The sequence below is a fragment of the Brassica napus genome, chromosome C5 (assembly GCF_020379485.1).
Source record: "Brassica napus cultivar Da-Ae chromosome C5, Da-Ae, whole genome shotgun sequence".
NCBI classification, from domain to species: Eukaryota; Viridiplantae; Streptophyta; class Magnoliopsida; order Brassicales; family Brassicaceae; genus Brassica; species Brassica napus.
In genome coordinates, this window is record NC_063448.1 from 49797675 (window position 1) to 49823141 (window position 25467).

General features: G+C 36.4%; 5 protein-coding genes across 5 annotated transcripts; 4 read left to right on the forward strand and 1 right to left on the reverse strand.

Annotated features, from left to right (window-relative positions):
• The first annotated feature begins 2709 nt into the window (after positions 1–2709).
• On the forward strand, positions 2710–7612 carry LOC111207164 (phosphoinositide phosphatase SAC2-like). The gene is made up of 16 exons (XM_022704879.2): positions 2710–3170; positions 3310–3514; positions 3589–3754; positions 4257–4479; positions 4597–4673; positions 4759–4946; positions 5041–5138; positions 5209–5342; positions 5447–5557; positions 5648–5996; positions 6086–6207; positions 6288–6401; positions 6468–6629; positions 6744–6893; positions 6982–7075; positions 7167–7612. Exons 1-16 carry the CDS (start codon positions 3078–3080, stop codon positions 7257–7259), a joined length of 2379 nt encoding a protein of 792 aa, XP_022560600.1. The 5' UTR covers positions 2710–3077; the 3' UTR covers positions 7260–7612.
• Positions 7613–9470: 1858 nt separating this feature from the next.
• LOC106404599 (J domain-containing protein APJ1-like) lies at positions 9471–11648 on the forward strand. The gene is made up of 6 exons (XM_013845306.3): positions 9471–9964; positions 10162–10255; positions 10421–10494; positions 10678–10734; positions 10817–11056; positions 11133–11648. The coding sequence occupies exons 1-6, from the start codon at positions 9854–9856 to the stop codon at positions 11259–11261; spliced, it is 705 nt and encodes a 234-aa protein (XP_013700760.1). The 5' UTR covers positions 9471–9853; the 3' UTR covers positions 11262–11648.
• Positions 11649–14975: 3327 nt separating this feature from the next.
• LOC111206389 (putative F-box protein At3g23960) lies at positions 14976–16108 on the forward strand. The gene is made up of 2 exons (XM_048757592.1): positions 14976–15324; positions 15567–16108. The coding sequence occupies exons 1-2, from the start codon at positions 14976–14978 to the stop codon at positions 16106–16108; spliced, it is 891 nt and encodes a 296-aa protein (XP_048613549.1).
• Positions 16109–16770: 662 nt separating this feature from the next.
• Positions 16771–17223, reverse strand: LOC111206206 (protein PATRONUS 1-like). The gene is made up of 3 exons (XM_022702599.1): positions 17169–17223; positions 17079–17095; positions 16771–16965 (listed from the first exon to the last, which is right to left on the reverse strand). The coding sequence occupies exons 1-3, from the start codon at positions 17221–17223 to the stop codon at positions 16771–16773; spliced, it is 267 nt and encodes an 88-aa protein (XP_022558320.1).
• A 4722-nt stretch (positions 17224–21945) lies between these two features.
• LOC111206373 (dormancy-associated protein homolog 4-like) lies at positions 21946–24970 on the forward strand. The gene is made up of 3 exons (XM_022703041.2): positions 21946–22237; positions 22372–22420; positions 22530–24970. Exons 1-3 carry the CDS (start codon positions 22045–22047, stop codon positions 22555–22557), a joined length of 270 nt encoding a protein of 89 aa, XP_022558762.1. The 5' UTR covers positions 21946–22044; the 3' UTR covers positions 22558–24970.
• Positions 24971–25467: the final 497 nt, after the last annotated feature.

Here is a 25467-nt window from a genome sequence, read left to right on the forward strand (position 1 = left end):
AAAAAAATATTCTCAAAAGATTCTATTTTAATTTTACAAAATATACATCTTGTTTATAAAAGTTGATAACTAACCCTATTTATTTTTAACTTTTAAAATATTTTCATAAACTTATGAATTTTTTTAAACTAAAGTTTTTTTTTAAAGATTATTATGTAAATAAAAAATGTTATTATACTTCTACAAAAAACTGTATCTATCTATAAATATAATTATTTTGGTTATAAACTATAAAAATTTGAAAGTTAAAGGACTATTTTAAAAATAAAAAAATATGACTCTATAATAGAGGAATGCTATTTTTTCTCTATAAATAGATAAAAAAATAGCAATTTTTATTTTAAAGGTAGAAATAAAGATAGAATGGAACACTTTTACCTCTATTATAGCATATAAAGGTGAAAATAGCTAGGGAAATTTCTCATCAAAATCCAAGGGCAAGGGGAGTTTTAAACCCGTACACGTTTGGTTAATCTTCACACCGTAAGAAAACTATGAATCCTTTATTATTATTATTTAATGAGCGGTGAAAACGAGTTTGACATGATTTTGTAAATTAGAAAACTGACGTTCCCGAAATGCCGATCACGTTTGTCATTGACTTCATGATGTTAGATTGTTAATTGTTATCACGACGTGGAAGCAAATATCAAACGCAGAGTAAAACTATATAGTCTAAAACGATTATGGTTGTGGGTTTATTCGTTTGAAAAACATACACTAAATGCAAACATGCATAAATGGGAAAAAAAAATAAAGGCAACACAAGAAATTATCAAAAAAATCCGCCAGCTGCTCTAATCATGGAAAATGCTAAGAGGAAGAATTTATATACAGTATAACCTCTTTAAATTAATACTCTATAAATTAGTATACACGAAAAATTTCTATAAAATAATATGATTTTATAGTTCCAAATTAAATTTTTGGTTCAATTAATATATCGATAAATTAATGAAAAAATTATAGTTTTGATGTAATCCCAACATTATTAATTTATAGAGGTTTCACTGTACTATATTTTATGTATTTGTTACTATCTTTTATATGTTTCCCCTCTTTAAATGATTTATGAATTTACCATCTGGCTATTTTTAATCTATGTTTATTGGATGTACAGATTCATGTTGTCTTTCTCTAAATTTATATAGAAATAATATATAATTTATGTGTACGTTCTCAGACCATCGCCGATGGTTTACTCTATTTTTTTCTCTAAAATATAGTAATTTTATAATAAAGTTGGAGTTTGTTGCAATAGTATTCTATTTTAGAATAAAAAATAGAGTGATGAACAAAAATAAATAATTTACTCTATATTTGGAGTAAATGTACTTTTCACTCTATTATAGAATGAAAAATATAGTACTATTGGAGTATTTTTTACTCTAAATTCTATTTTAGAACGAGAAATAAAGCGGGGATAGAAATCTATTTTCGTCATTTGTTCCATGAGAGTTATTTATATACTTACACTGCTTTCTTCTTCTTCTGATTCCCACCCACATGCCATATTATTATTTGTTCCAAAATAATAATAATATAATTTTTCATGGGCATTATCCAGGATATCTTCGTCTCCGGTAATTTTTCCATCGCCTTCAGTTTACACCAATATAGATTATTTATTTTGGAAACTGCCGAGAGAGGATGAGTTTGAATATTTTTCGTGGATATTATGGTATATTTGGAAGGCAAGAAATAATAAAATATACTCAAATAAGAATGGTAACCCGCAGGAGATACTTCGCTTAGCCGAAATGGAAAGTACGGTATGGAAGGAGGCTCAATTGGTGCAAGGGGTTAATGGAAACCACGTTGGTGGGAGAGTACAACATGAGTCTGTTCATCTTTGTGAGAATCTCATAATTTGTTACATTGATGGAGCTTGGAAAGAAAAAGATGTTTTTACGGGACAAAGCTGGATGGCTCAACAGAGGTTATGATGGGGCGATGAATCTTCGTAGAAGCCTATCACCCGTACGTGCTGAATGTGAAGCATTAATATGGGCGATGAATCTTCGTAGAAGCCTATCACCCGTACGTGCTGAATGTGAAGCATGAAATGCATGAAGACCCTTCAATTTCCTGATGTAATGTTTGCGACGAATTGTTCTTAATTGGTGAAGATGATGTCGACATCCGAAGAATGGCTAGCTTTCTCCGCACATTTGGAAGAATTCAACTGCGGTAAGTTTTTCTTTCCCGAATTCCGGATCAAGCATATACCAAGAGCACAAAACATTTTGGCGGATAAGCTTTCACGTGGTGCGAGGAGTTCTCCTTCATCTATGCTTTATATCGATTCTACTCCACCGATTTGGCTTTCTGAACCGGGTGGTTTAGTTACCTACTTTTAGTTATTGTTGTCGGAAAAAAAAAATAGTATAATTTTGAATTGATGGGTTGTAAATAGTTTATGTTTAATTGTATTGATTAAATGATTTAAGCACACATATGGAGATAATTTCTTCGCCAGCTCATATGGAGTTAACATTTTTCAAAAGAAAACTAAATATAATAAATATATGCAAGAATTAGACATTTTTATTAAATTGAAAACATAAAGAAACAAATTACAAGTCACCATTTTAGTTTGAACAAAGATTTAACAAGTCAAGCTTACCAAATATTCTGGCAAAGACATTTTTTTAAAAAAAACTACCGATTTAGGAGACTCATATATAAACAAGCGCCTAAAGTTAAAAACTTAAAAAAAATCTAATAAAATAATTTTCATTTTTTTTCTTTCTGTGGTTCCGGTCACCGCAGCTCTGTCATCATCTTCTTCTTCATCATCTACCAATCTGAGAATCTGCTTCCCGCGAAATCTCGATCTGTTCACCAAAAGGGTGATTCTTGAATCGTCTTGTTTGTGTTTGTAAACTCGTAAAGATTCGATCTTTTTTTTCAAATTTGTTGTTCTGAGTTTTTGTGTAGATTCAGTTTTGTCTGATCTGTACGGATTATATATCGGGTGTCTGAGATCTATTTTGGGAAGGGGGGGAGTTTTGTTTCCTTGTCTTGTTTTTTGTTTTAATTATAATCGAAAGGAGCCGACTTTATCGAGCTCCCAAATGGCTGCGCCAGAGAGATCGAACGACCAACAAGTCGACATGTCTTCTTCTTCCTCCTTCCTCCAAAAGTTCAGGCTCTACGAGACTCGCTCGGTGATGATTCCTCCCCCCCCCCCCCTCTCTCTCTCTCTCTAACGTTTCATCATATGATTGATTCTCTTATGTGTTGTGTTTAGATTTTTGATTTGTCTTTTGCTAAAGTCTGAACCTTTTTTTGTGTTTTAAAAAACAGAACTTTTATATGATTGGAAGAGATAAAAACCGAACCTGTTGGAGGGTTCTCAAGCTAGACAGGACAGATCCAACAGAGCTCAACTTCTACCAAGACTCAACGGCTTACACAGAAGCTGAATGCTTCGAGACTCTGAGAAGGATACACGAAGGGAACAGATCTTCTGGTGGTTTGAAATTTGTCACAACTTGCTACGGGATCATCGGTAACATCCTTTATAGCTACTTGTTTCTTTGTGTTCTTTGTAAGCTTAACGTTTCTTATGTTTATTGGTTTTAGGATTCATAAGGTTCTTGGGACCTTACTACATGCTGATAATCACCAAGAGAAGGAAGCTTGGTGAGATCTGCGGGCACACAGTTTACGGTGTAGCGAAGAGCAAGATTATTACGATCCCACATGCCTCTGTGCTATCCAATGTGGCTTATTCTAAGGACGAGAAAAGGTTTTCTTATGTCACTTCTGCTTGTAAAAATGAGAAAAAAAAAAAACTGTACCTTGGTACCTTCATTACATTACATTACGTTTTCGCAATTATGAAACTTTCCACTTGTATTTTTAGATTCTATTGATCTTTGCTCAATAAGAGTGTCACAGGTTGTTGAGGTAAACTGTGTCCTTTTCCCTATTGGAGATTAATCCAGCAGCTTTAGAGTTTCATTAATTTCTTTTTCCATTTTGTTATTTATTTAGCCTTTGTTGCACTTTCTTCTCTTTTTACTACTTTTAGGTATGTACAGTGGCTATTGTATATATTTTGATTTGTTATATGACAGAGGTGTTATTTTGATTTCCATTTTATTTTATTTTGTTATATTTTGCAACTTTGATTTATCTTTGTACTTTCCTTTCTTTTTTTTCAGATTATTTACTGATTGATCCAGGTTCTGTTCTAAATCTTGTTTCGTTTTCTAACTTTCTATTATCTTCTTTGGGAATGTTATTAGGTACAAGAGGCTTCTCTGCACTGTTGATCTCTCAAAGGACTTCTTCTTCAGCTATTCCTATCACATCATGCATTCACTCCAGAGCAATCTTTCAAACAGTGTGGAAGGACACACTTACTATGAATCGATGTTTGTCTGGAATGATTACTTAACTCGACGGATTCGAAATAACGCCAAGGACTGTATGTGGACAGTTGCCCTTGTATATGGTTTCTTCAAACAGGTACGTACTTGGTCCTAATTTACTATGTGGATGCCTTCTCAAGTCTTTTGTCTTCTAATGCACATTAAAAGTTGTTTATACCCTTTGGAATGTCCTTTCTCTTTGTCTAATGTTTAGGTTAAGCTATCAGTTTCTGAGAAGAATTTTAGGTTGACTCTAATTGCGCGCCGATCACGGCATTATGCTGGCACAAGGTACAACCCCTACTCCACCCTGAGCTTGTTCTATCTCCAGCCTTTTCTTTTGGTTAAGGTTTAATCTTTCTATCTTGTTCCTCAGATATCTGAAACGCGGTGTGAACGAGAAAGGCAGGGTAGCTAATGATGTGGAGACAGAGCAGATTGTTTTCGAGGAAGCTCAAGATGGTAATCCTGGCCGAATAAGTTCTGTGGTTCAGAACCGGGGTTCGATTCCTTTGTTCTGGTCTCAGGAGACCTCACGCTTGAATATCAGACCTGATATTATATGTATGATCTCTCTCTCTCTCTCTTCTCCAACATTAATAGTTTTCTTCTCTCTGGTTTTGATATTTGTGTTGATTTTCTCTTTTTATGTGTAAAGTGTCAGCGAAAGACCCTAGCTACGAGGCAACGAGACTGCATTTTGAAAATCTCGCAAAGAGATATGGGAATCCAATCATCATATTGAATTTGATAAAGGTTTGTACTCTTACTTGTCAATGAAGTTACAGTTACATTCTTCCTAACTTACTTGTATTGATAAAAACAGACACGTGAAAAGAGGCCTCGAGAGACTATTCTGCGTGCAGAGTTTGCAAATGCTATTAAAGTTATAAACAAAGGGTTAAGCAAGGAGGATCGTCTAAGGCCTCTTCACTGGGATCTTCATAAACACTCCAGAAAGTAAGTGAATGGACTAAACCTCATATGCTTCTTTAATTGCATTTTCTAGTAACACAATATGCGTTTGTACTTACTGAAATGTTTTTTTTTTTTTTCTGTTGCAGAAAGGGCACAAACGTGTTGGCGATTCTCGACAGGTTGGCTACTTACGCTCTGAACTTGACTGGCATCTTCTACTGTCAGCTAACTTCAGATGGTAATCAGAACACTATGGAGTGAGTACTCGAAATTTACCAACAGTTTTTATAGCCTTCTATATAGTTTCTTGCAATCGATTTACATACTTTTGTTTTTTTTTATTGCAGGAACAACATTGGTGAATGTTCTACTCATGATCTTCCCAGTAAAGACGACACTGCATCAGACTCAGCGGTGGAGAATGGTAACGACAGTAAAGATGCAAGGGAAGAAGCAACCACCATGCTTCAGAAAGGAATCCTGAGGACTAACTGCATAGACTGTTTGGATCGCACCAACGTTGCTCAGTATGCATATGGTTTGGTTGCATTTGGGCGTCAACTCCATGCTTTGGGAATGACAGAGTCTACTACCATTGATCTGGATAATCCCCTCGCTGAAGATTTGATGGGGATTTATGAGACAATGGGGGATACGCTTGCGCTTCAGTATGGAGGATCTGCAGCACACAACAAGGTCAGGTCTCCTTGTTTAGCTTCTCTGTTGCTAGATAAAAAGCTTCGGACATAACTACTAACCAATGATCTTATTATTACTGTGGACAGATATTTTGTGAAAGGCGTGGTCAGTGGAAAGCGGCGACTCAGTCACAGGAGTTGTTTAGAACTCTGCAGCGTTACTACAGTAACGCTTACATGGATGCTGAAAAGCAAGATGCGATTAACTTGTAGGCTGTCGTACTATACCTTTCTGCGCCGCTCTGCCCTGTTGGTATGATTTGACTTTTTCACTTGTATTATTCCATAGGTTCTTGGGGTACTTTCAGCCACAGCAAGATAAGCCAGCGCTGTGGGAACTGGGTTCTGATCAGCATTACAATGCGGCGAGGTTTCTTGCCAGTTCTGTACCGGAGAATTCAAGGTACGTTTCCTAGTTAGATGAGACACATTTGTAGAGTAGCTAAAGATTAGTTGTACTGCCTTTTAGGTCTACGATGAAACGATCTCTGTCAGAAAGTAGTATCCTAAGCGAGGGAAGTACAGCTGGTAGACATGGTTTAGCTGAAAATGACGAGGAAGGTAAAGGTCTTTCAGATTCAGCACCTGAGATCTCAACGTCTGAAACTGCTATGATTGCTGCTAGTTTGAGGTAAAAAACAAAGAGAAGGAAGCTTATGATCTTTGTCAAATAAATTATCTAAATTGGGTTGTGTTGTCAGCTAAGTTTTGGGGAATGGTTCTTTGTGTGTGTGTGTGTTTGCAGTGCTCCACCACCGACATTGGAGGAAATAGGATTAGATGAGATACTTGAAAACGATTGCTTCTGCAATGGTGACCAATGTACATGTGCAGCTTTTGATATGGATTGGGTTTCTTCTTCGGCAAACTCTTGTGAGGATGAGAGCTACGGAAGGTACACAAAAAAAAAAAGATCTCTTTCTGAATTCATCAATGACTTATAATGTTACCAACCAAATGTGTTATTTTTTCATCTTATGCAGGTCCACTGCGGTTAGATCCTTTGAGACCATCCCTGAAAGTACAAAAATAGAGTCAGAAATTCGTGTGATTGAATCTTGTTCCGGCAACACAAAGGTGAAGCAGGAAAAGAAAAATACAAAGCCGCCATTGATGATGCATAATACTTGTGTTCTAATATCAAAATCTGCTTTTACTTGTTTGACAGAGAGATGAGGTAAGTGTGGAGAAAGAAGCCGTTGCTGGGATTCCTCAAGGCTATGTGAGGTGGGTGATGGATGAAGAGGGACATTTCTGGTGAGACAAGATTTTCTACAAGATAAAAAGAAACATACACACCTTTGAGTGCTGGTGAAGAAAAGAAACGTATGAGAGAAGAAAATAACTGAAAAAGAAAAACTAACCGTCGGCTAATTTATTAATCGGATTCAAAGAAGAAGAAAAGTGAAAAGGAGAGCAAGAAAAAGAAAACAAAATAAAAAGAGAGGAGAGGAGAGGGTAAACAAACTTGTACATAATTTACTGAGACATGATGGTTGATGATGAACATAACTCAGATCTTGTTGGATTTATCCTTTTGACATTTAATTTTTTTATTGGGTTGGGGGGGGACTCTTGATTCCTAATGCAATAAAACAGAGAGGATGTTCATTAGCTAGTACTCTTTCTACAAAACTGTTCAGCTGCTCCACAACAGAGTTAAAAAGAGTAGAGTTGATGTCAAGTTTCCGTTCAAGATAATACAGCAAGCGTATTATATAAACAACAACGGCAGGTCCGCGCTACGCACAGAATTCAATATATCAGTTTTCATGAAATATATAATTTTGTATAAATTTTCTTCTATGTTTAGTTGGTTGTAAGTCTGATTATGTTAAGAGAATGAGATTGAGTTTTCAATTACCAGAATTCTTTTTTTTTATGTCAGAGTATCTAATACTGTGGAAATAAAATTTTAACTTTGAGGTAATCTTAGTCACTAAAAATATATTTTGTAGTTGTTTAGGACAATGTCATTGCTACTATTAGTACTTGTGGTTGTTTTTTTTATATTTATGTTATATTTGAGGAGTTATTTTTGCTTTATGTTATGTCAGTAATTTGCTAAGGATAAACTAAAACAAATGTAAAACAAACCAAATAAACGGAGGAATAGTATGCTTTGATGATTATATATTTATACTTACATAAAATTTTAAACTGGCTATAGAATATTATACACAAACAAAACTTATACGACCATATATTATTCTGTACAAAAATATTATAAATCAGCAAAATACATATTAAACTAACTATTATTTTAAAATTATTTTATTACGCTATAGTACAGGTTAGTTAATAGAATAATTATATATACTTTCGATATTTGTATTAACAATGTTTGTAAATCTAAAATATGAATATATTAACATATCAAATTGATAGTAAAAGAAGACCTTTCTTATAAATTATTTCATCTAATCTTTAAATATTAAAATTAAGAATATATTTGTAAAATAGTGATAATAATATTTCTGAAGTTCAAAACATAACTTTTAAAAAATTAAGTAAAATAATTAATGTACACAAATTTAATTTTTTTTATACAACTAAAATAATCTAGTTTGTGGATATAAATATAATTTCTATCTAAATATTTTTTTGAGGATAATATTGCACTCTAAACTAAACCCGGTTATTATGAATTGCACTCGCATCCAAAATGTGCAATTTTCCTATATATTTGTTTAGTTTCAAAATCATAATAATCCCCGTATAATACACTACATCTATTTATTATTATTATTTTTCTTTCCCTCAAACTAAAAACTAAAACATATTATAAGCACTTTTTTTTTCTTTTTAGTCTAATCCACTATTACAATATGTAACATAAATCGAGTACTATTTTGTATCTGTAAACATACATGTTTAATATATATGCCTAAACATCCTATACAATCCATACTAACAAACATATAATCTCTGAATAAGAATAATTTTCAATGATACAAAAAAACAACTTTTGGATGTTTTAAAAATACATAAGCAGAACGAACCCGATGTCAGGCGGTGTCGGTAATGTTAGATGCGCTCGTGACTGAGCAAGGATGACGACGTCTTATGTTACTCCACTATCTGCCTGCAAATCCAGCATTTCCTCTGTTTTATCTCTTGACCATAACTAAAAGTTGTTTTAAAAAGATCTTAGAGTATTGTCAGGATATGTAGTGGCTGCGATGGATCTCTTTATATACATATAAGCGCTTATTGATGTGCATTAAAGTGTCAGTTACATACTACATGTATGTATGGAAATGCGAAAGATATATTAGGGATGAGGTAAAAGAAAAAAAGGATTAAACAAAACCACCATTCGTTATGACTTGGTTAAACGACAGATTAGTCATCACTCAACAGTGGGGTCCTGGCTGATTTTAACGCGTTTAAAAACTACTATAAAAAAAAGGCACGTCTTTACGAACAAGACCACATTCATTAGAACCTTCTGGAGACCCCAATAAGAAAATCTCAGCCGCACTCTCATGATCTTGAGAAGTAAATGATTTGTGAAATTTTATCCACCCAACCTATAAAGAAATACAGAAATGCTAGGTTTTTATTTTACCAATAAAGTATTAATAGATAAAAAAACATAGACATGTGGGTAACAGAGGTTCCGGAGAGTTCCATTCTACGTATGCTGTAGAAAGAATGAAATAAAAACCCCTTCTTTTATCATCACTGAGTTTCTACCCTATCAAACCCTAGTCTTCCCCTTGTTTGCGCTTCTTATAAACGTGCTTTAGAATCCATTAGTGTTACTTATAGTACCTTAGGAACCTGTTTGTTTTATTGAGTTTCAAGTTCCTTGTTTTGTCGGTTTTTGTAAACTTGAGAAGAAAGTAAGGTATGGCTTCGAACAATATCGAGAAAGGCAACGATAATTTGTATTCTCTTCTGGGTCTGAAGAAAGAATGTACGACCACGGAGCTCCGTACTGCTTATAAGAAGCTAGCTCTTGTGAGTTTCCTTTTGTATATTTATATTTGGCGATTTTAATCTCGTGTTTTGTAATAGATTCTGTGAATAAAGATCATGCCTTTAGATGATGATAGGTTTTGAAATGAGAGATTTTGGAAACTGTGATTATATGCACTTTTTATGAAACAAAACTTATTCCTTTTGGCACTGAACTTTTGATTTGGCATTGTTATTAGAGATGGCATCCAGATCGTTGTTCATCAACGGGGAACTTGGAGTTTATAGATGAATCAAAGAAGAAGTTTCAGGGCATCCAAGAGGCCTACGCTGGTAATTTTCCACCATCATCTTCTTAAAAAACTCTGGTCAATTCTATATTTTTTGATGCAACAAATGGGATGAGATTATTGTATAACAGAAGAGTTTTTTTATTGTGTCATCCTTTTAAATTTTTGTGAAATTAAGATTTTTTTTTCCCTTTTTTGGACACAACAGTTCTGTCTGACTCCAACAAGAGGTTCCTCTATGACGTTGGAGCTTATAATACTGATGATGATTCTGACCAAAACGTAAACTTCCCTTCTTTTTGATTTTTAATTTTTGCTTTAAAGATTTTGTTCGATTGTGTCTAAAGGGGAAACATGTCTGGTTAGCTCTGTGTTGTAAATGGATTAAGTGAAATTACTAGCTTCTTGACATGCCTTTTGTATAACATATAAACCATGTATTTGATGGATTTCGTTTTTGTGCAGGGAATGGGAGATTTCTTGAGCGAAATGGCGGTAATGATGAATCAGTCAAAGCCTAGTGTAAGATATTGTTCCATTAGTTTCCCGTACGTTTATTACTAGACGCGCCTGAGTGACATTTTGAGATGTTGGTTTTTGGCAGGAGAATCATTCAGGAGACAGTTTCGAACATTTACAAGATCTGTTTCATGAGATGCTTCAAGGAGAAGCATTCGCCTCGCCATCGCCATCGCCATCATCTTGCTATGCTTCGACTTTCACTTCCTCCTGTAGCTTTGTCTTTGACTCAAATACTCAGCAGTCACCGTTTAAGACAACAAGTTCGATGGGGATTAATGATCCTTTCGCATTCGACTCCAGACCTCACACCTTCTCTTTAGGGGTAAGGAACTTAAGAAAATGATTCTCTTAGTGCTCATCCCAAAGATGCCTTGTTGATGATGAAATGGGTTTTTCAGGTGGAACATCAGCAGGACTTCAAGAAGGGGAAGAACAATGGTGGGAGAAGAAGCAGACGAAAGAACAATGCTCAATCTGCTTCTCACCAAACGTCGTCGTCCAACAATTATGGAGTCCCCACTTCATAGCCTCTCCAGTCCCATATTTTTGCTAGCTCACCTCCACATTTGTCGACTAGTCAGTCACACATAAGAGGACTGGTTCTTGTCCAACAAAAGCGTTGCCGTTTTGTAAACTACCCACCTCTTTAGTTCTCTCTCTTACATTGTGATTGCATTGTTGTCAACTCAGCAAGAAGAGTCGTTAAGACCATTGAGATTATAGCTGTCAAATGGTCCGTCCATGGTCCAAATGGGCATGACCAGTTGGACCATTTCAGTTTTGGGCAATAATGGTTGGTTCATATTGGACAATGATCCAAACAAATGTCCAAGACCAAATGACCAATAGAAACCATGTCCAAATGGGCATGCCCATGTACACCAATAAAATTTATAATTATTTTTTAATTATTAGTTTAGATCTTATTTCTAAAATTTTGAAATTATGTTTACTTTCTAAAATTTTAAAAGTATTTTTTTCTTGTTCGAAACCGAGAAATTGCGTTTTCCCGTCAAAACCAGAAATTGCGTTTTCCCGCCAAAACCGAAAATTTTGTTTTCCCGCCAAAACCGAGAAATTACGCTTTCCCACCGAAACCGAGAAATTGTTTTTTCCCGCCAAAACCTTGAAATTGCGTTTTCCCGCCAAAACCGAAAATTGCGTTTTTCCGCCAAAACCTTGAAATTGCGTTTTCCCGCCAAAACCGAAAATTGCGTTTTTCCGCCAAAACCTTGAAATTGCGTTTTCCCGCCAAAACCGAAAATTACGTTTTTCCGCCAAAACCTTGAAATTGCGTTTTCCCGCCGAAACCGAGAAATTGCGTTTTCCCGCCGAAACCGAGAAATTGTGTTTTACCGCCGAAACCGAAAAATTGCGTTTTCTCGCCGAAACCGAGAAATTGCGTTTTCCCGCCGAAACCGAGAAATTGCGTTTTCCCGCCAAAATCGAGAAATTGCGTTTTCCCGCCGAAACCGAGAAATTGCGTTTTCCCGCCGAAACCGAAAAATTGTGTTTTTCCCGCCGAAACCGAGAAATTGCGTTTTCCCGCCGAAACCGAGAAATTGCGTTTTCCCGCCGAAACCGAGAAATTGCGTTTTCCCGCCGAAACCGAGAAATTGCGTTTTCCCGCCGAAACCGAGAAAATGTGTTTTCCCGCCGAAACCAAGAAATTGTGTTTTCCCGCTGAAACCGAGAAATTGTGTTTTCCCGCCAAAACCGAGAAATTGCGTTTTCCCGCCAAAACCGAGAAATTGTGTTTTCACGCCAAAATCGAGAAATTGCGTTTTCCCGCCAAAACCGAGAAATTGCATTTTCCCGCCAAATTAATGAAATACATTTTTCCGTCAAAATTGTGAAATTATGTTTTCCGTCAAAATCGTGAATTTTTTATTTTAAAGATAAAACTATTGTTTTGGGTTCAAATGTAAAGTTATATTTTCTTTTGTTAAACTCATAAAAACATGTTTTAGGAAGCCCATGGACACCCATTGTCCATTTGGTCTTCGCCGAATTAGACCATGTACCAATTGGTCTTTTGTCCAGTTGGACCATTTATTAATGACTTTTTCTTGGGTTCACCCCCTAGGGTGAACCTTTAGGTTCACCAACCAATAGAAAGTTGTCATTTTAGATCTAGTATCTTTTAATTAAGGAAACAAAATAACTTGCCAAATTATATTATCCTTTTAAAATAAAAAATAAAAAATAAAATAAATAAAAATAACAATAGTTCTTAAAAAAGATTATTTAAAAAAAATATTTATTTTTAAGATTTAGAGTTTAGTGTTTAAGATTTATAATTTAGAATTTATCCAAATGTTTAGTGTTTTTCCAAGGGTTTAGGGTTTACCTAAGGGTTTAGGGTTTACCCAAGGGTTTAGGGTTTACCCAAGGGTTTAAGGTTTTCCCAAGGGTTTAGGGTTTAGGATTAGAGTTTAGGGTTTAGTGTTTTGTTGACAACATGTTTAGTGTTTTTCCAAGGGTTTAGGGGTTTACCCAAGGATTTAGGGTTTACCCAAGGATTTAGGGTTTAGGATTTGAGTTTAGGGTTTAGTATTAGAGTTTAGGGTTTAGTGTTTTGTTGACAACATTTTTTTTTTTTTGAATTCGTTTTTTATATATTATTTTTATTTATTTTTAAATTTTATTTTGAAAAAATAATATAATTTGCCAAGTTATTTGGTTTCCTTAATTAAAAGATACTAGATTTAAAATGATAATTTTCTATTGGTTGGTGAACCTAAAGGTTCACCCTAGGGGGTGAACCCAAGAATAACTCTTTATTAATTGGGCACGTCCATAGTACGATATTGTCCATTTTGGGTCTAATTGGCAAGTCCGCATGGTTTTACTTCTTGGTTTCCTTCTCAAAAGACCTCGTACTATTAGAGTTGGACATCTCTTTATATATTATACTTTCCTTTGTCTAATATCCGATGTGAGACTTAACTTGTTATCTCACATTCTCCCCCTCAAGCTAAGGATCACATCCATCTCGTGTGTTTCCTTCGGCGAATCATCTTTGGCACCACCTTGTACCAGTAATCGCAGGGCTTTCTTTTAGAATGTTTCTCCCACAACACATCACAGATTCCATGATCTTCTGACTAATATCTGACAAACCTCATTTTTCTTCCATAAAGGATCCCGTTCTTACTTAAGGGTATTTTGGTCTTCTTGCGGATCTTCGTCAACAGCTCTGATACCAATTGTTGGGATTGTGAAACTCCGTGTCCAACTCTATATTGTCCTATTAGTACGATATTGTCCACTTTGGGCCTAATTGGCAAGTCCGCATAGTTTTACTTTTTGGTTTTCTTCCCAAAAGATCTCGTACTATTAGAGTTGAACATCTCTTTATATATTAGACTTTCCTTTGTCTAATATCCGATAGGGAACTTAACTTGTTATCTCACAAATACAACTCTTTAAAACTCAACTGGAGATGTTACATAACAATCAAGAAGTCGGAGGATAGTGTGAATCAGGAGTCAACTTTTAATGCTATGTTTAGCGTATACAGAAACTCAGTGCTTATTGTGCAATGTGTAAATGAGAATGGCTCATATGTTTGAACTTTTTATTCATGAAATCAGTCCCCGAGGTGGCGGCAACAAAGGACTTCTTCTGAGAGACATGCCGCCTCAGAGCTAAACCCACAATTATTATAATGTTTATTGCATGTCTGATTGTGTAATGATTTATATCAATGCAGACAAACCTTCAAACTGTCATCCGTATGAAATTGAGATCTCACTGTCTTGTTAGAAAGTCCTGTGTCTTGATGAGTTTGAGTTCTTGAGAGTAATAGTGTACACAGGAGATGATTGATTCATATGTGTGGGCTGAGACTGAGTTTTGGGTTGAAGAAGCTTCTTGAAATCGTCTTGGCACCTTGGCTCCAAAACGTGCCTTCCTATGTCATCTACTTTAATGTGGAGAGAAATACAATTAAAAAGTTTCACTGCTTTGATTCAGGAAACTGTTAAATCTTTGTTTTTGTAGTTTGATGTTAGGATTTTTTGGCATTGATGTAATAAATCAAACTATATGGAGTTATGTTGTAATATACTGATAATAAATGTTAATCTAAGTAATTTCTTTAAAAAATCCATCTTCACTTAATCACTTTAACCTAAAAGGGATAAATTACCACCTCCCTTCCGTGACTCTTCCTTCCGTCTTTCTTCTAAAACAATACGAACTCAGCCATGACATCACAACGCGCTGCAACACGATCGATGACGTCACTTCATCGAAACTCGTTGCCTATACCTGATGACCTCGCTGTGGAGATATTCTCGAGGCTGCCGTCAAAGGCGATAGCCAGATGTCGTTGCGCATGCAAGCTCTGGTCCTCCATGCTTCTACGTGAAGATTTCACAGACTTGTTCTTGACCAGATCTTCTGCTCGCCCTCAGCTTCTCTTCGCATGCCAAGATCACAATCGTAACTATATCTTCTTCTCGTCATCACCTCATCCGGAAGAAGAAGAGAACTCGTCTTCGCCAATCATCTTGCACGTTTCCCTAGTTCCTCCTACAAGTTATTTGGTTGTACGAATGGCTTGTGTTATGGAGCTAGGCCGAGGTCGAGAAAACCAGTGATATGTAACCCCAGCACGGGACAGTCCTTGACCTTGCCTAGATTGAAGTCGAGGAAGTGGTTTGGAGTAGTGGAACGCAGGGGCCAAGGTACATGTGCAAAAGTGTCATCACTTTTAAAATTTCAATCTATTTTCTTAAAAAGAAAAATTTAGTGAATGCCCCTTTCTATATACAATATACTTTGTTAATAAACTTTATATTTGATTCCATCAAAATAATTTCTAGATTTGCCACTGGTGGACAACTATCTTGGATATGACCCCGTTTCTAAAAAGTTCAAGGTATTGTCAATGGAACGCTCAAAGATCTCTGCAAAGCACCAAGTTCTGACATTAGGAACCAAGAAATTGTCGTGGAGGTTGGTCCAGTGTACCACAGCACATTATTCTTCAAATAAATGGATATCCATCAGCGGTGTTATTTACTATGCAGCTTCAGCCAACAGATCTTCCGCGAATTCCATGGTAGCTTGTTTTGATTTGAGGGTTGAGAAGTTCAGTTTTGTGAATTTCGGTAGAGCAATGCATGATTCAACAACTCTGGTTAATTACAATGGGAAACTGGGTTTGCTTATGTCTGGAGATGCTCCTGGTGAGAATATTAGTACAACGAGTAAAAGTTTTCAGCTGTGGGTTTTACAAGATGCTGAATGGCCCAAGCATGTATACATATTACCTCCTTCGTGGAAGGATGTAGTTACAAAAACCATGTGCTTTGCTGGAATAATAGTTGGTACAAACGAAATCGTCTTAGCACCTTTGCTCTAAAATGTGCCTTCCTATGTCATCTACTTTAATGTGGAGAGAAATACAATAACAAAAGTTGGAATCTAAGGCATGGAAGCGTTTCAGGGTAAGAGATTCAACACCTATCTCAACTATGTTGAGAATGTGATTCTTCTTTAAGAATTTAATACATATTTTCAAGCTTCATGAAAATTCTAAGGGCTTTGTAATTTGAGTAAAGAATCATGGCTTCTGCGTTCATCTTTATTGGATTTTTTTTTTCTGGTTAGATAAATCGAGTTTATTTAAAATAATTTTGTTTTCGAGAAAAAAATATATCACTAGAGGAGTATAAACTAAAAAAAATGAGGACAAAACTTTGACCTTTTTCTCTTATGTGTCCACCAAAGCCTTAGACAACGCAAGGGTACAAACAAACAAGAACGTCTCAAAGAATGGCTCACAATACGAGTGAAATATTTGATTCTTGCTTCAATTCAATGTTCAGAAAATTTGACAAGAATGCAATTTTCGTGATGATAAGTTTGTTTCTAAGCAAACTTCTTTTGTTCAGATGATTTATCTATCAGTTAGAGAGGGATGGACACTAGTATACAATGATGTGAACAAAATAGAGTCGCTACCTACTACTACTACTACTTCATCTGAAAAAAAATTAAGAGACAATAATAAGATGCAGACATTCAGAAGAAGTCTTCTTTAAGAGTTAAGTCAGCTGAATCGAACCGCCAAGCTAGAGGAGTGGAAGGCATCATCATCATTGAGCCATGCCGGATTGGAGAGCGCCATGGAGTTGTTGAGCTCTTCAGCCAATCACTCAACTTGGGCGATGGTATCTCTTCTGGTTCTTCACAAGTCGGATTGTTCTTAGCATCCATCTGAAACCAAAAAACACAAAATCTCTCATAAGTCATAACTAAAGCAATTCTCAAGAGAGACGCATTGAAGCGGAGTCAAGTACCGTTTCTTTATCATGCTTGAGATGCTTTACCTTGATGCTGGAAGAATCTGTGTAAAAACAAAACAACAAGCTTTAGCACAAGTTCGCAAGCAAAGACTGGTGGTTACCATCAGAACTTACCATGATGGATAGAGCTGCTAAATGGGTGGGTTTTCCATTGGTCGTCCAGGTCCATAATTAATTGGGCTTTAATTGGTCACAACTACATTTCCATATGGGTTATAAATGGTCAAAAATCAGAAACCAATGGACCTATGGGTGATAATGGGTTTGGTTACCGTGGACGTGGGCTGTCCAATAAGCTAAAATTTCTAGGGTTTTGATTTTGGGAAAAAAAAAATCATTTCAGCTTTCGCCTCCGAAAGTTCTCTCTCTCCTTTGGCGATTCGAGTGGCGATTCCGATTCATCGATCTCTTCGTTCATTCTCCGTAGTATCTCCGCCTGTGACTCCCTTTCTCCGTCCGTTCGAGCTTGTCTCTTCGTCTGTAAGTCTGCGACTCCTTCGTCTATGATTAATTGTTGTTTGAGATTTGAAATGGGTTTACTCTTTGATGATTTGAAATGGGTTTATTCTTTGATGATTTGAAATGGGTTTTCCGATCGAGTTCCTTGTTGATGAATTCCATGCGAGTGATTGCAACGAAGCATGTCTTGTATCTCTTTGTTGACTGATCAGTGGTTCCTCTGTTTCATTGTTGGGTTTTGTTGAATTTGTTTGCGTAATTAGATGGGGATAATCACAAGGTTCAGTGTGATCAGTGGTTCCTCTGTTTCCCTTTAGTTAAGACTCATTTTAGTGTAGCTTATTTATTCATCTATCTTTGTGTGTTTGCAGCTTCACTGGTAACGTTAACCTTAAAGGGAAGAAGCTAGGTCTGGTTGTGCAAAGCTAACAAGAATAACAAGATAAAAACTCCAGGTACTGTTTACGACATCTTTATTAGTTTGTTTGTGTAGTTTCTTTACCATTTGAGAAGATCGCATCTGTTTCTGTTTAGCAGTTTGTTCACTTGTTCTCTGTTACTTGAGTTGTTATTTGCTTGTTTGCTTGAGATGGGTAACTGAGATGGGTCTGCTTTCATGTTGTTTTGACATGTTTCTTTACCATTTGACATGTTTCTTTACCATTTGAGAAGATCGCATCTGTTTCTGTTTAGCAGTTTGTTCACTTGTTCTCTGTTACTTGAGTTGTTATTTGCTTGTTTGCTTGAGATGGGTAACTGAGATGGGTCTGCTTTCATGTTGTTTTGACATGTTTCTTTACCATTTGACATGTTTCTTTACCATTTGAGAAGATCGCATCTGTTTCTGTTTAGCAGTTTGTTCACTTGTTCTCTGTTACTAGCTTTTATGTTGTTTTGACATGTTTCTTTACCATTTGACATGTTTCTTTACCATTTGAGAAGATCGCCTCTGTTTCTGTTTAGTAGTTTGATTGATTCACTAAAACATAATTGTCTAACTTGTTTTCTGTTTTCTTGTTTCAGGATGGACAATGAAGATACTATGGACCTAAATGACACAGACTACATGAGTGGGGATGAGCTGATGGATCAAAACTCAGATGGAGATAGAGATGAAGATGAAGTAGTAGCAGTGGAGGATACTCTCATGAGCACAGCTGAAAACCACATCAAAAGAGGAAGAGGAGGTAAACGCAGACACTCTAAATGTTGGAAGCATTTTGATATAGTAGGAGAGAAGTATCCAGATGGTTCGAATGATGTTCAGTGTAAATTTTGCAAACACTCGTACTGCTTAAACCTGCGTAGAAGTGGAACCTCGAGTCTTTTGCGTCATATGAAAATTTGTTCTTTGAACCCTGTCCCTGGTACACCTGGAACCGGTAGGAAGATAGATCAGCTTGTGTTTCGTGAGATGATTGCAGTAGCCTTGATTGAGCATAACTTGCCATACTCATTTGTGGAGTATAGAAGAATCAGGGAAGCACTTCATTATGTGAATCCTAGTATAGAGTTCTGGGGTAGGATGACAGCTGCTAACGACTGTTTGAAGATATATGAGAAGGAGAAGCTGAAGCTGAGACAGCAGTTGAATGAAATTCCAGGAAGGATTTGCTTAACAACTGACCTGTGGAGAGCTCTGACAGTTGAAGGGTATATGTGTCTGACGGCTCACTACATAGATGGAAATTGGAGTCTGAAGTCAAGGATTATAGAGTTCTGTGCATTTCCTCCTCCTCATACCGGTGGTGCTATAGCGATGAAGATAGTGGAGTTGTTGAAAGAGTGGGGGCTAGAGAAGAGAGTCTTCACAGTCACTGTCGATAACGCTTCAGCAAACGATAACATGCAATCCATTCTCAAGAGACAGCTTCGAAGAGAGCTGGTATGTAATGGCGAGTTCTTCCACATAAGGTGTGTTGCTCATATCTTGAACTTGATAGTTCAAGATGGACTAAGTGTTATTGATGGAGCGTTGGATAAAATAAGAGAGAGCATCAAGTTTGTGAAAGTGACTGAATCTAGAGAGAGACTGTTTCAGAGTTGTGTGGAAACAGTGGCAATTAAACCTAAAGATAATGGTGTGTTACCAGGGCTGGTTATGGATGTTTCAACAAGATGGAACTCCACACATCTTATGCTAGAGAGAGCCATCATGTATAGAGAAGCCTTCCGCCACCTTGCTGAAGTGGAAGAAGCATATCAGTTCTGTCCAAGTGAGTTGGAATGGGAGAGGGCAGAGCTTCTCCACGATTTCTTGTCTCCGTTTGCTGAAATGACCAAGCTTGTTTCTGGTTCTTCATATCCGACATCTAACCTCTATTTTATGCATGTGTGGAGAATTGAGAACTGGCTGAGAGCAAACGAGTTCAGTGGAGATGAAGTAATCTGTGAGATGGTGGCTTCAATGAAGCCCAAGTTCAATAAGTATTGGGAGGAGTATTCTGACATCTTAGCCATTGCTGCCGTGCTTGATCCGAGATTGAAGTTAGCATTCTTGGAATACTGCTTCACAACGTTAGATGCAGCCACAAGTAAGATGAAAATGGATCATATTAAGAAGAAGATAAGGAAGCTGTTTGATGTTTATAAGAAGAACACAAAGAAAAACATGGCTTCAAGATCAAAGCCTGCACAAACCACTTTGCCAGGATATGATGTAAGCCTTTTTACTTACTTTGCTTGTTTCATTGCATTGCTAACTTAGTCTCTAGAAGAAAACCAGACTCTGATAGTTACTTCCTTTCGGTTTGCAGGGGTTTTACGCTTTCATCTCACAGAATGCTGGACCTGGTGGTAATGGGAAATCAACCTTGGATAAGTACCTAGAAGAACCGGTTTTAGACATGATGGCCTTTCAGAGTTTGAACGTTCTCTCCTATTGGAGAGACAATGCTAATCGTTTTAAGGATCTTGCATCAATGGCATGTGACGTCTTGAGCATACCCATTACCACAGTAGCTTCAGAATCATCCTTCAGCATCGGCAGCCGTGTATTGAACAAATACAGAAGCTGCCTCCTTCCTTCTAATGTGCGAGCACTGATCTGCGCAAGGAATTGGTTAAGGGGATTTGAGGCTTTAGATTGTAAGTTATTTTCATCTCTGTCTTTGAATTTGGTTATCTTTGAAACTGATAAACGAATTTGGTTAGGTGATGACGTGGATTTTGAACCCTTGGAGGAAGTTGGAGAAGCAGATAAGGAAACATGCCAAGTCTGAGTTCATGTGTAACAGTGTAAGTTCTTTGTCATTGAACTTGGTAGATGATCGATATGTGAATAGATTGTGTGTGTGAGAACGTATTAGTCGTAAGTTTGTCATTGAACTTGGAAAAGTAATTTAGTCTGTCTGAAGTAGAGTATGATGAATCTGTGTGGAAATAGCTCTTGGATGCATACCTTTGATGTTCTTGTTTGAACGTATATGTGTTTTATATGGTTACTTGTTTTGTAGGGTTTATGGACTTGGAGGAAAATGGAGGAGAAGATAAGGAAGTAGCTTCGACTGATCACTTATGTGTACTCAAGTCTGAAACATATTATATGAACTTATATTAGTTATATATGCACTTATTACATTTATGAAGTTATGTTATGGAGTTATGAACTCATGAATTTGTATTTATATGGAGTTATGGAGTTATGAACTCATGAATTTGTATTTATATGGAGTTATGGAGCTATTAATCTTATGAAATTGTATTTATATGTTTATAGATTGAAATTCAAAATTTTCCTTAAATGGTCTTTAATGGACTCATGGCAGCCCATATAAATATGGGTGTTTGTGGGTTTGGTCTTTAATGAACATGGTCCTTAATGGACATGGTCACTCTCTGTCCATAAACTATAAATGGACAAACGGATATGGGCTAATGGACATGGGCTCGCCCATTTTGCACCTCTAATGATGGAGTAAAATGTCAACAGAGAAGTGATTGTTTTAGTAGACTCTGCTGCTCTTTGATGCATTTTCTCTTCTTTTCTCAACAGAGAAGTGATTGTTCTTTTGCTTTATCCACGGACCACGATTAAAAAAGGCTACTAACCGTTGCAGAATGTTTTAACTATGGGCCATTCAAGACATGGCCCAGGCCCATGACATAATAAGTAAAATCTAAGCGATCCTATAAACTGGTTAGATTTTTCTGATGGATGAGAAGTCAAAGGTGTCACATGACTCACATCCTATAAACTGGTTGATGTTTCTTTTGGATGAGCAGTCAAAACGTGTCACACCCTATAAACTCATTGTCTAAGCTGTTCTTCTTCTTATCGGCTAGATTTATCAACTTTGTTTAATAATATCATCATCCTTGATTCAGTCTCTTTTTTTGGAAGTTTTAATTTAAGGTCAAATCCATATTATTAGAGTCTAACCAAATATATTCAACGCTTCTCTTTCCTATCTTTATATAAATAAAACACACTATTATCCCCCAATAAAGAAAAACACTAGAGAGATTGTTAACAAACCCCCTTTAAAGAAGAAACAAAAACAAAAACCCTTTTGAAACTTTGATTGTAGTTATGGGATTCTTGCACATGCTTTGGGATGAAACTGTGGCCGGTCCTGCCCCAGAGAATGGTCTCAGGAAGTTGAGAATTTACATTTCCGGCGAAAATGTCACAAGAAATGGTCACCTCCAGAATTTGATGGTGGATCCAGGTCGTGTCCCGGATTCTCCTATCGGATCAAGCATCCCCGGTTCTCCTTTGACTCGTAAGTTATCTTCTATGGTTGCATTATGAGCAATCAAATGACATTGAGGTGATATTTGTGCACATGGTCACACGCAAGCTTGAAACATATTGATGTGTACATTTATGATTGTCATAATCAATCATATGATGCAGCTGGAACACCAAGTGAGACACATGCCACGAGTCTCAATGCTTGCGATTGGTTTGAGATCCATATCTTTAATTTCATTTTCTGTTGTTTCTCCTTCTCTTACTATTAGCTAGTTTCTTATAATCTTATATATTCCTTTATAACGTTCGTAACATTGCAGGGTTGTGCTAAATGCACTGGACCGTTGAAAGGGATTAAGGGAAAACATGTACGTGAAGAAATATCCGATCCAACGACTTTGTTTGTATATATACGAAGTGTACATAATGGATAATGTGTTCATGTAAGTAGTAGTCAAATATTCGGTTTTAGAATGTATATTCGTGTTTCGCAAGAAAAAATCAACTATAAAAAGATGAAAAATTCAACTAAACATGTAATATTGTCTTTACTTAATAGTAGTACATTTTACGTCTTTGAAGTAAGTGTCCGTATATTTACTGTTGTTAATAACTTGAGAATCACTTGGAATGTCAACCCACATGGAGGTTTCTCATAAATTAATCATGTGCACGAACCTATAATTTTTTTGTCAACTCACTAACCTATAATTAAACTCTTCATATTTGTTTATATATTTCTTAGTGTGGTTTCTGATCCATTTCGTAGGTCTTTTGAGGAAAATACCATCTTCCCACCCTCACCGTAAAAATCCTTGAAACTTGTATTAACGTCTTTGTGAAGAATACAACAATGATTTTTTTCGAGAAACGAAATTTATTGGTCGTAAAAACAATCCTAAAATGTAGGAAATGACTAGTAGTTATACGTTTTTTGTAGAAAGGTTTGCAATTCAGTATTCAACAAATAATGATATGAGGTGTAGCCGTGTAGGACCCGTAGATTACACACATATTGTATTATAGAAATGTTTATTTATATCATTTGGACTCCATGATTCGTAATTGATCCAGGTAAATAGTAAACATATACCAAAGCACAGAAAACTGGAATTTATGAAGAATTCGGTAGGAGTCAAAGCAGGAAGTCTTATATTATTTGGTTAGGAGTTGAGACCAATTCGTCATTTTAAATTAAAGTTAGAAGAATTGATAATTAGATATTTTCCAGCCTTTTTTTCATGGGGTCCATCATTTTGTTTAAAATGTCTCCAAAAGCTGGAATTAAAATGGTTGGTGTTAAAATATTAGTAGTTTTGAGCAGAGTGGAATAAGTACTTTAGTATATAATTTTTGTCAACATCTTTGTATTTGCTTAAAAGTATTATATGAGAATACAGATTTTTTAAAAACTATTTGAAAACCCAATCATTGTGCTGTTTTTTTTCACTGAGTGTATTATTACCAAATAGATGAAATACAAATACATAAAATACAAAACCAACGGATGAAGTTACTATTTGTGGTTAGCTAGGCCGGCGGACAACAAACTATCCCCAAAAACGAAATCCTACAAAGGGGAAGCATTAGCCCAAAAGAGTACATATCGGCGCTTACAACAACAACTTTAAACTACGCAACTAACTTCCAAACAACCAATGATAATCAACACTCACAGACATATCTGACTTCTAGAAAATCCATGAAACTGCTTAACGGGAATGTCCTCGACCATAACACCGAAAAGCCACTTCCTCCTAGCACAACGAGGATACACCTCCAAAACTAAGTAACAAGAACTTCATAAACCGGCAAGTGAGAATCACTTTGATTCCACTAATCACTTCCGGAAGCGGCTGAGTCAAACAAACCGTTGAACACCTAGGTATGAAGCCACATAAGACAAGATCTCCACAAGATCTGAACCGAACAAACTAAGAGCGAATTCCACCTAATCCGACAAACGACCGCTTGCCATGAATGGCAAAAGAATGGATGCGGAATCCATAGCAAACCCCAACCGAAAAGACAACATCTGCAAGAGGAAACCACACAGTAGCCAAGGAGAAACACAAAATCAACAGAACTAATCAGATCTAGAATGAGTTTCAAGGATAAAAGTTTTTGTGGCTAGGCTACACTGTAAATCAACAGATCTGAAACTTTTATGAGAGAATCCACACCAGATCTGAAAGTATAAGTCGACTTGGTTGATGCATATCTCTTTCAAAAACGGAAGCACAGTCACACACCGAATATCAGAGAAGCAAGTATGAAATAAAACAAGAGGTTAGGACCAACGCCAGTGCTGAAAAAGCCATCACACGCTGGTCCTCCATGAAAACGCAGAAAGCTTAAAAAAACAAGAAGGAGAAGATGAACACTGCGAAGAGAGAGAGAGAAAATTCCTAGTTCAAATCATTGTGTTGTTACTGTCAACATTAAATTTGGTTGGATATAAAAGGTAAAGTACCAATATTCGCTAACCATTTAGTTAAATCCATGAAACTGATTAACGGAAATGTCCTCGGCCATACCACCGAAAAGCCACTTCCTCCTAGCATAACGAGGATACACCTCCAGAAGTAAGTAACAAGAACTACATAAACCGGCAAGTGAGAATCACTTTGATTCCACTAATCACTCCCGAAGCGGCTGAGTCAAACAAACCGTTGAACGCCTAGGTATGAAGCCAAATAAGACAAGATCTCCACAAGATCTGAACCGAACAACTAAGAGCGAAGTCCACCTAATCCGACAAACGACCACATGCCATGAATGGCAAAAGAATGGATGCGGAATCCATAGCAAACCCCAACCGAAAATACAACATCTGCAAGAGGAAACCACACAGTAGCCAAGGAGAAACACAAAATCAACAGAACTAATAAGATCTAAAATGAGATTCAAGGATAAAAGTTTTTGTAGCTAGGTTACACCGTGAATCAACAGATTAGAGACTTTTATGAGAAAATCCACACCAGATCTGAAAGTATAAGTCAACTAGGTTGATGCATATTTCTTTCAAAAACGGAAGCACAGTCACACACCGAGTATCAGAGAAGCAAGTATGAAATAAAACAAGAGGTTAGGATCGACGTAGTGCTGAAAAACAATGAAAACGCAAAAAGCTTAAAGAGACAATAGGAGAAAATGAACGGTGCGAAGAGAGAGAAAGTTCCTAGTTCAAATCATTGTGTTGTTACTGTCAAGATTAAATTTGGTTGGATCTAAAAGGTAAAGTACCAATATTCCACT

Coding starts and splice junctions, on each gene's coding strand:
- LOC111207164 (XM_022704879.2), top strand. CDS start 3,078: ATGGCTGCGCCAGAGAGATCGAACGACCAACAAGTCGACATGTCTTCT. Junction 6,208..6,287: donor AAGCAAGATGCGATTAACTT/GTAGGCTGTCGT, acceptor ATTATTCCATAG/GTTCTTGGGGTACTTTCAGC. Junction 6,630..6,743: donor ATGATTGCTGCTAGTTTGAG/GTAAAAAACAAA, acceptor GTGTGTTTGCAG/TGCTCCACCACCGACATTGG.
- LOC106404599 (XM_013845306.3), top strand. CDS start 9,854: ATGGCTTCGAACAATATCGAGAAAGGCAACGATAATTTGTATTCTCTT. Junction 10,735..10,816: donor TGAATCAGTCAAAGCCTAGT/GTAAGATATTGT, acceptor GGTTTTTGGCAG/GAGAATCATTCAGGAGACAG. Junction 11,057..11,132: donor CTCACACCTTCTCTTTAGGG/GTAAGGAACTTA, acceptor TGGGTTTTTCAG/GTGGAACATCAGCAGGACTT.
- LOC111206389 (XM_048757592.1), top strand. CDS start 14,976: ATGACGTCACTTCATCGAAACTCGTTGCCTATACCTGATGACCTCGCT. Junction 15,325..15,566: donor TGTTATGGAGCTAGGCCGAG/GTCGAGAAAACC, acceptor AATAATTTCTAG/ATTTGCCACTGGTGGACAAC.
- LOC111206206 (XM_022702599.1), bottom strand. CDS start 17,223: ATGGACCTGGACGACCAATGGAAAACCCACCCATTTAGCAGCTCTATC.
- LOC111206373 (XM_022703041.2), top strand. CDS start 22,045: ATGGGATTCTTGCACATGCTTTGGGATGAAACTGTGGCCGGTCCTGCC. Junction 22,238..22,371: donor CCCCGGTTCTCCTTTGACTC/GTAAGTTATCTT, acceptor CATATGATGCAG/CTGGAACACCAAGTGAGACA. Junction 22,421..22,529: donor AGTCTCAATGCTTGCGATTG/GTTTGAGATCCA, acceptor GTAACATTGCAG/GGTTGTGCTAAATGCACTGG.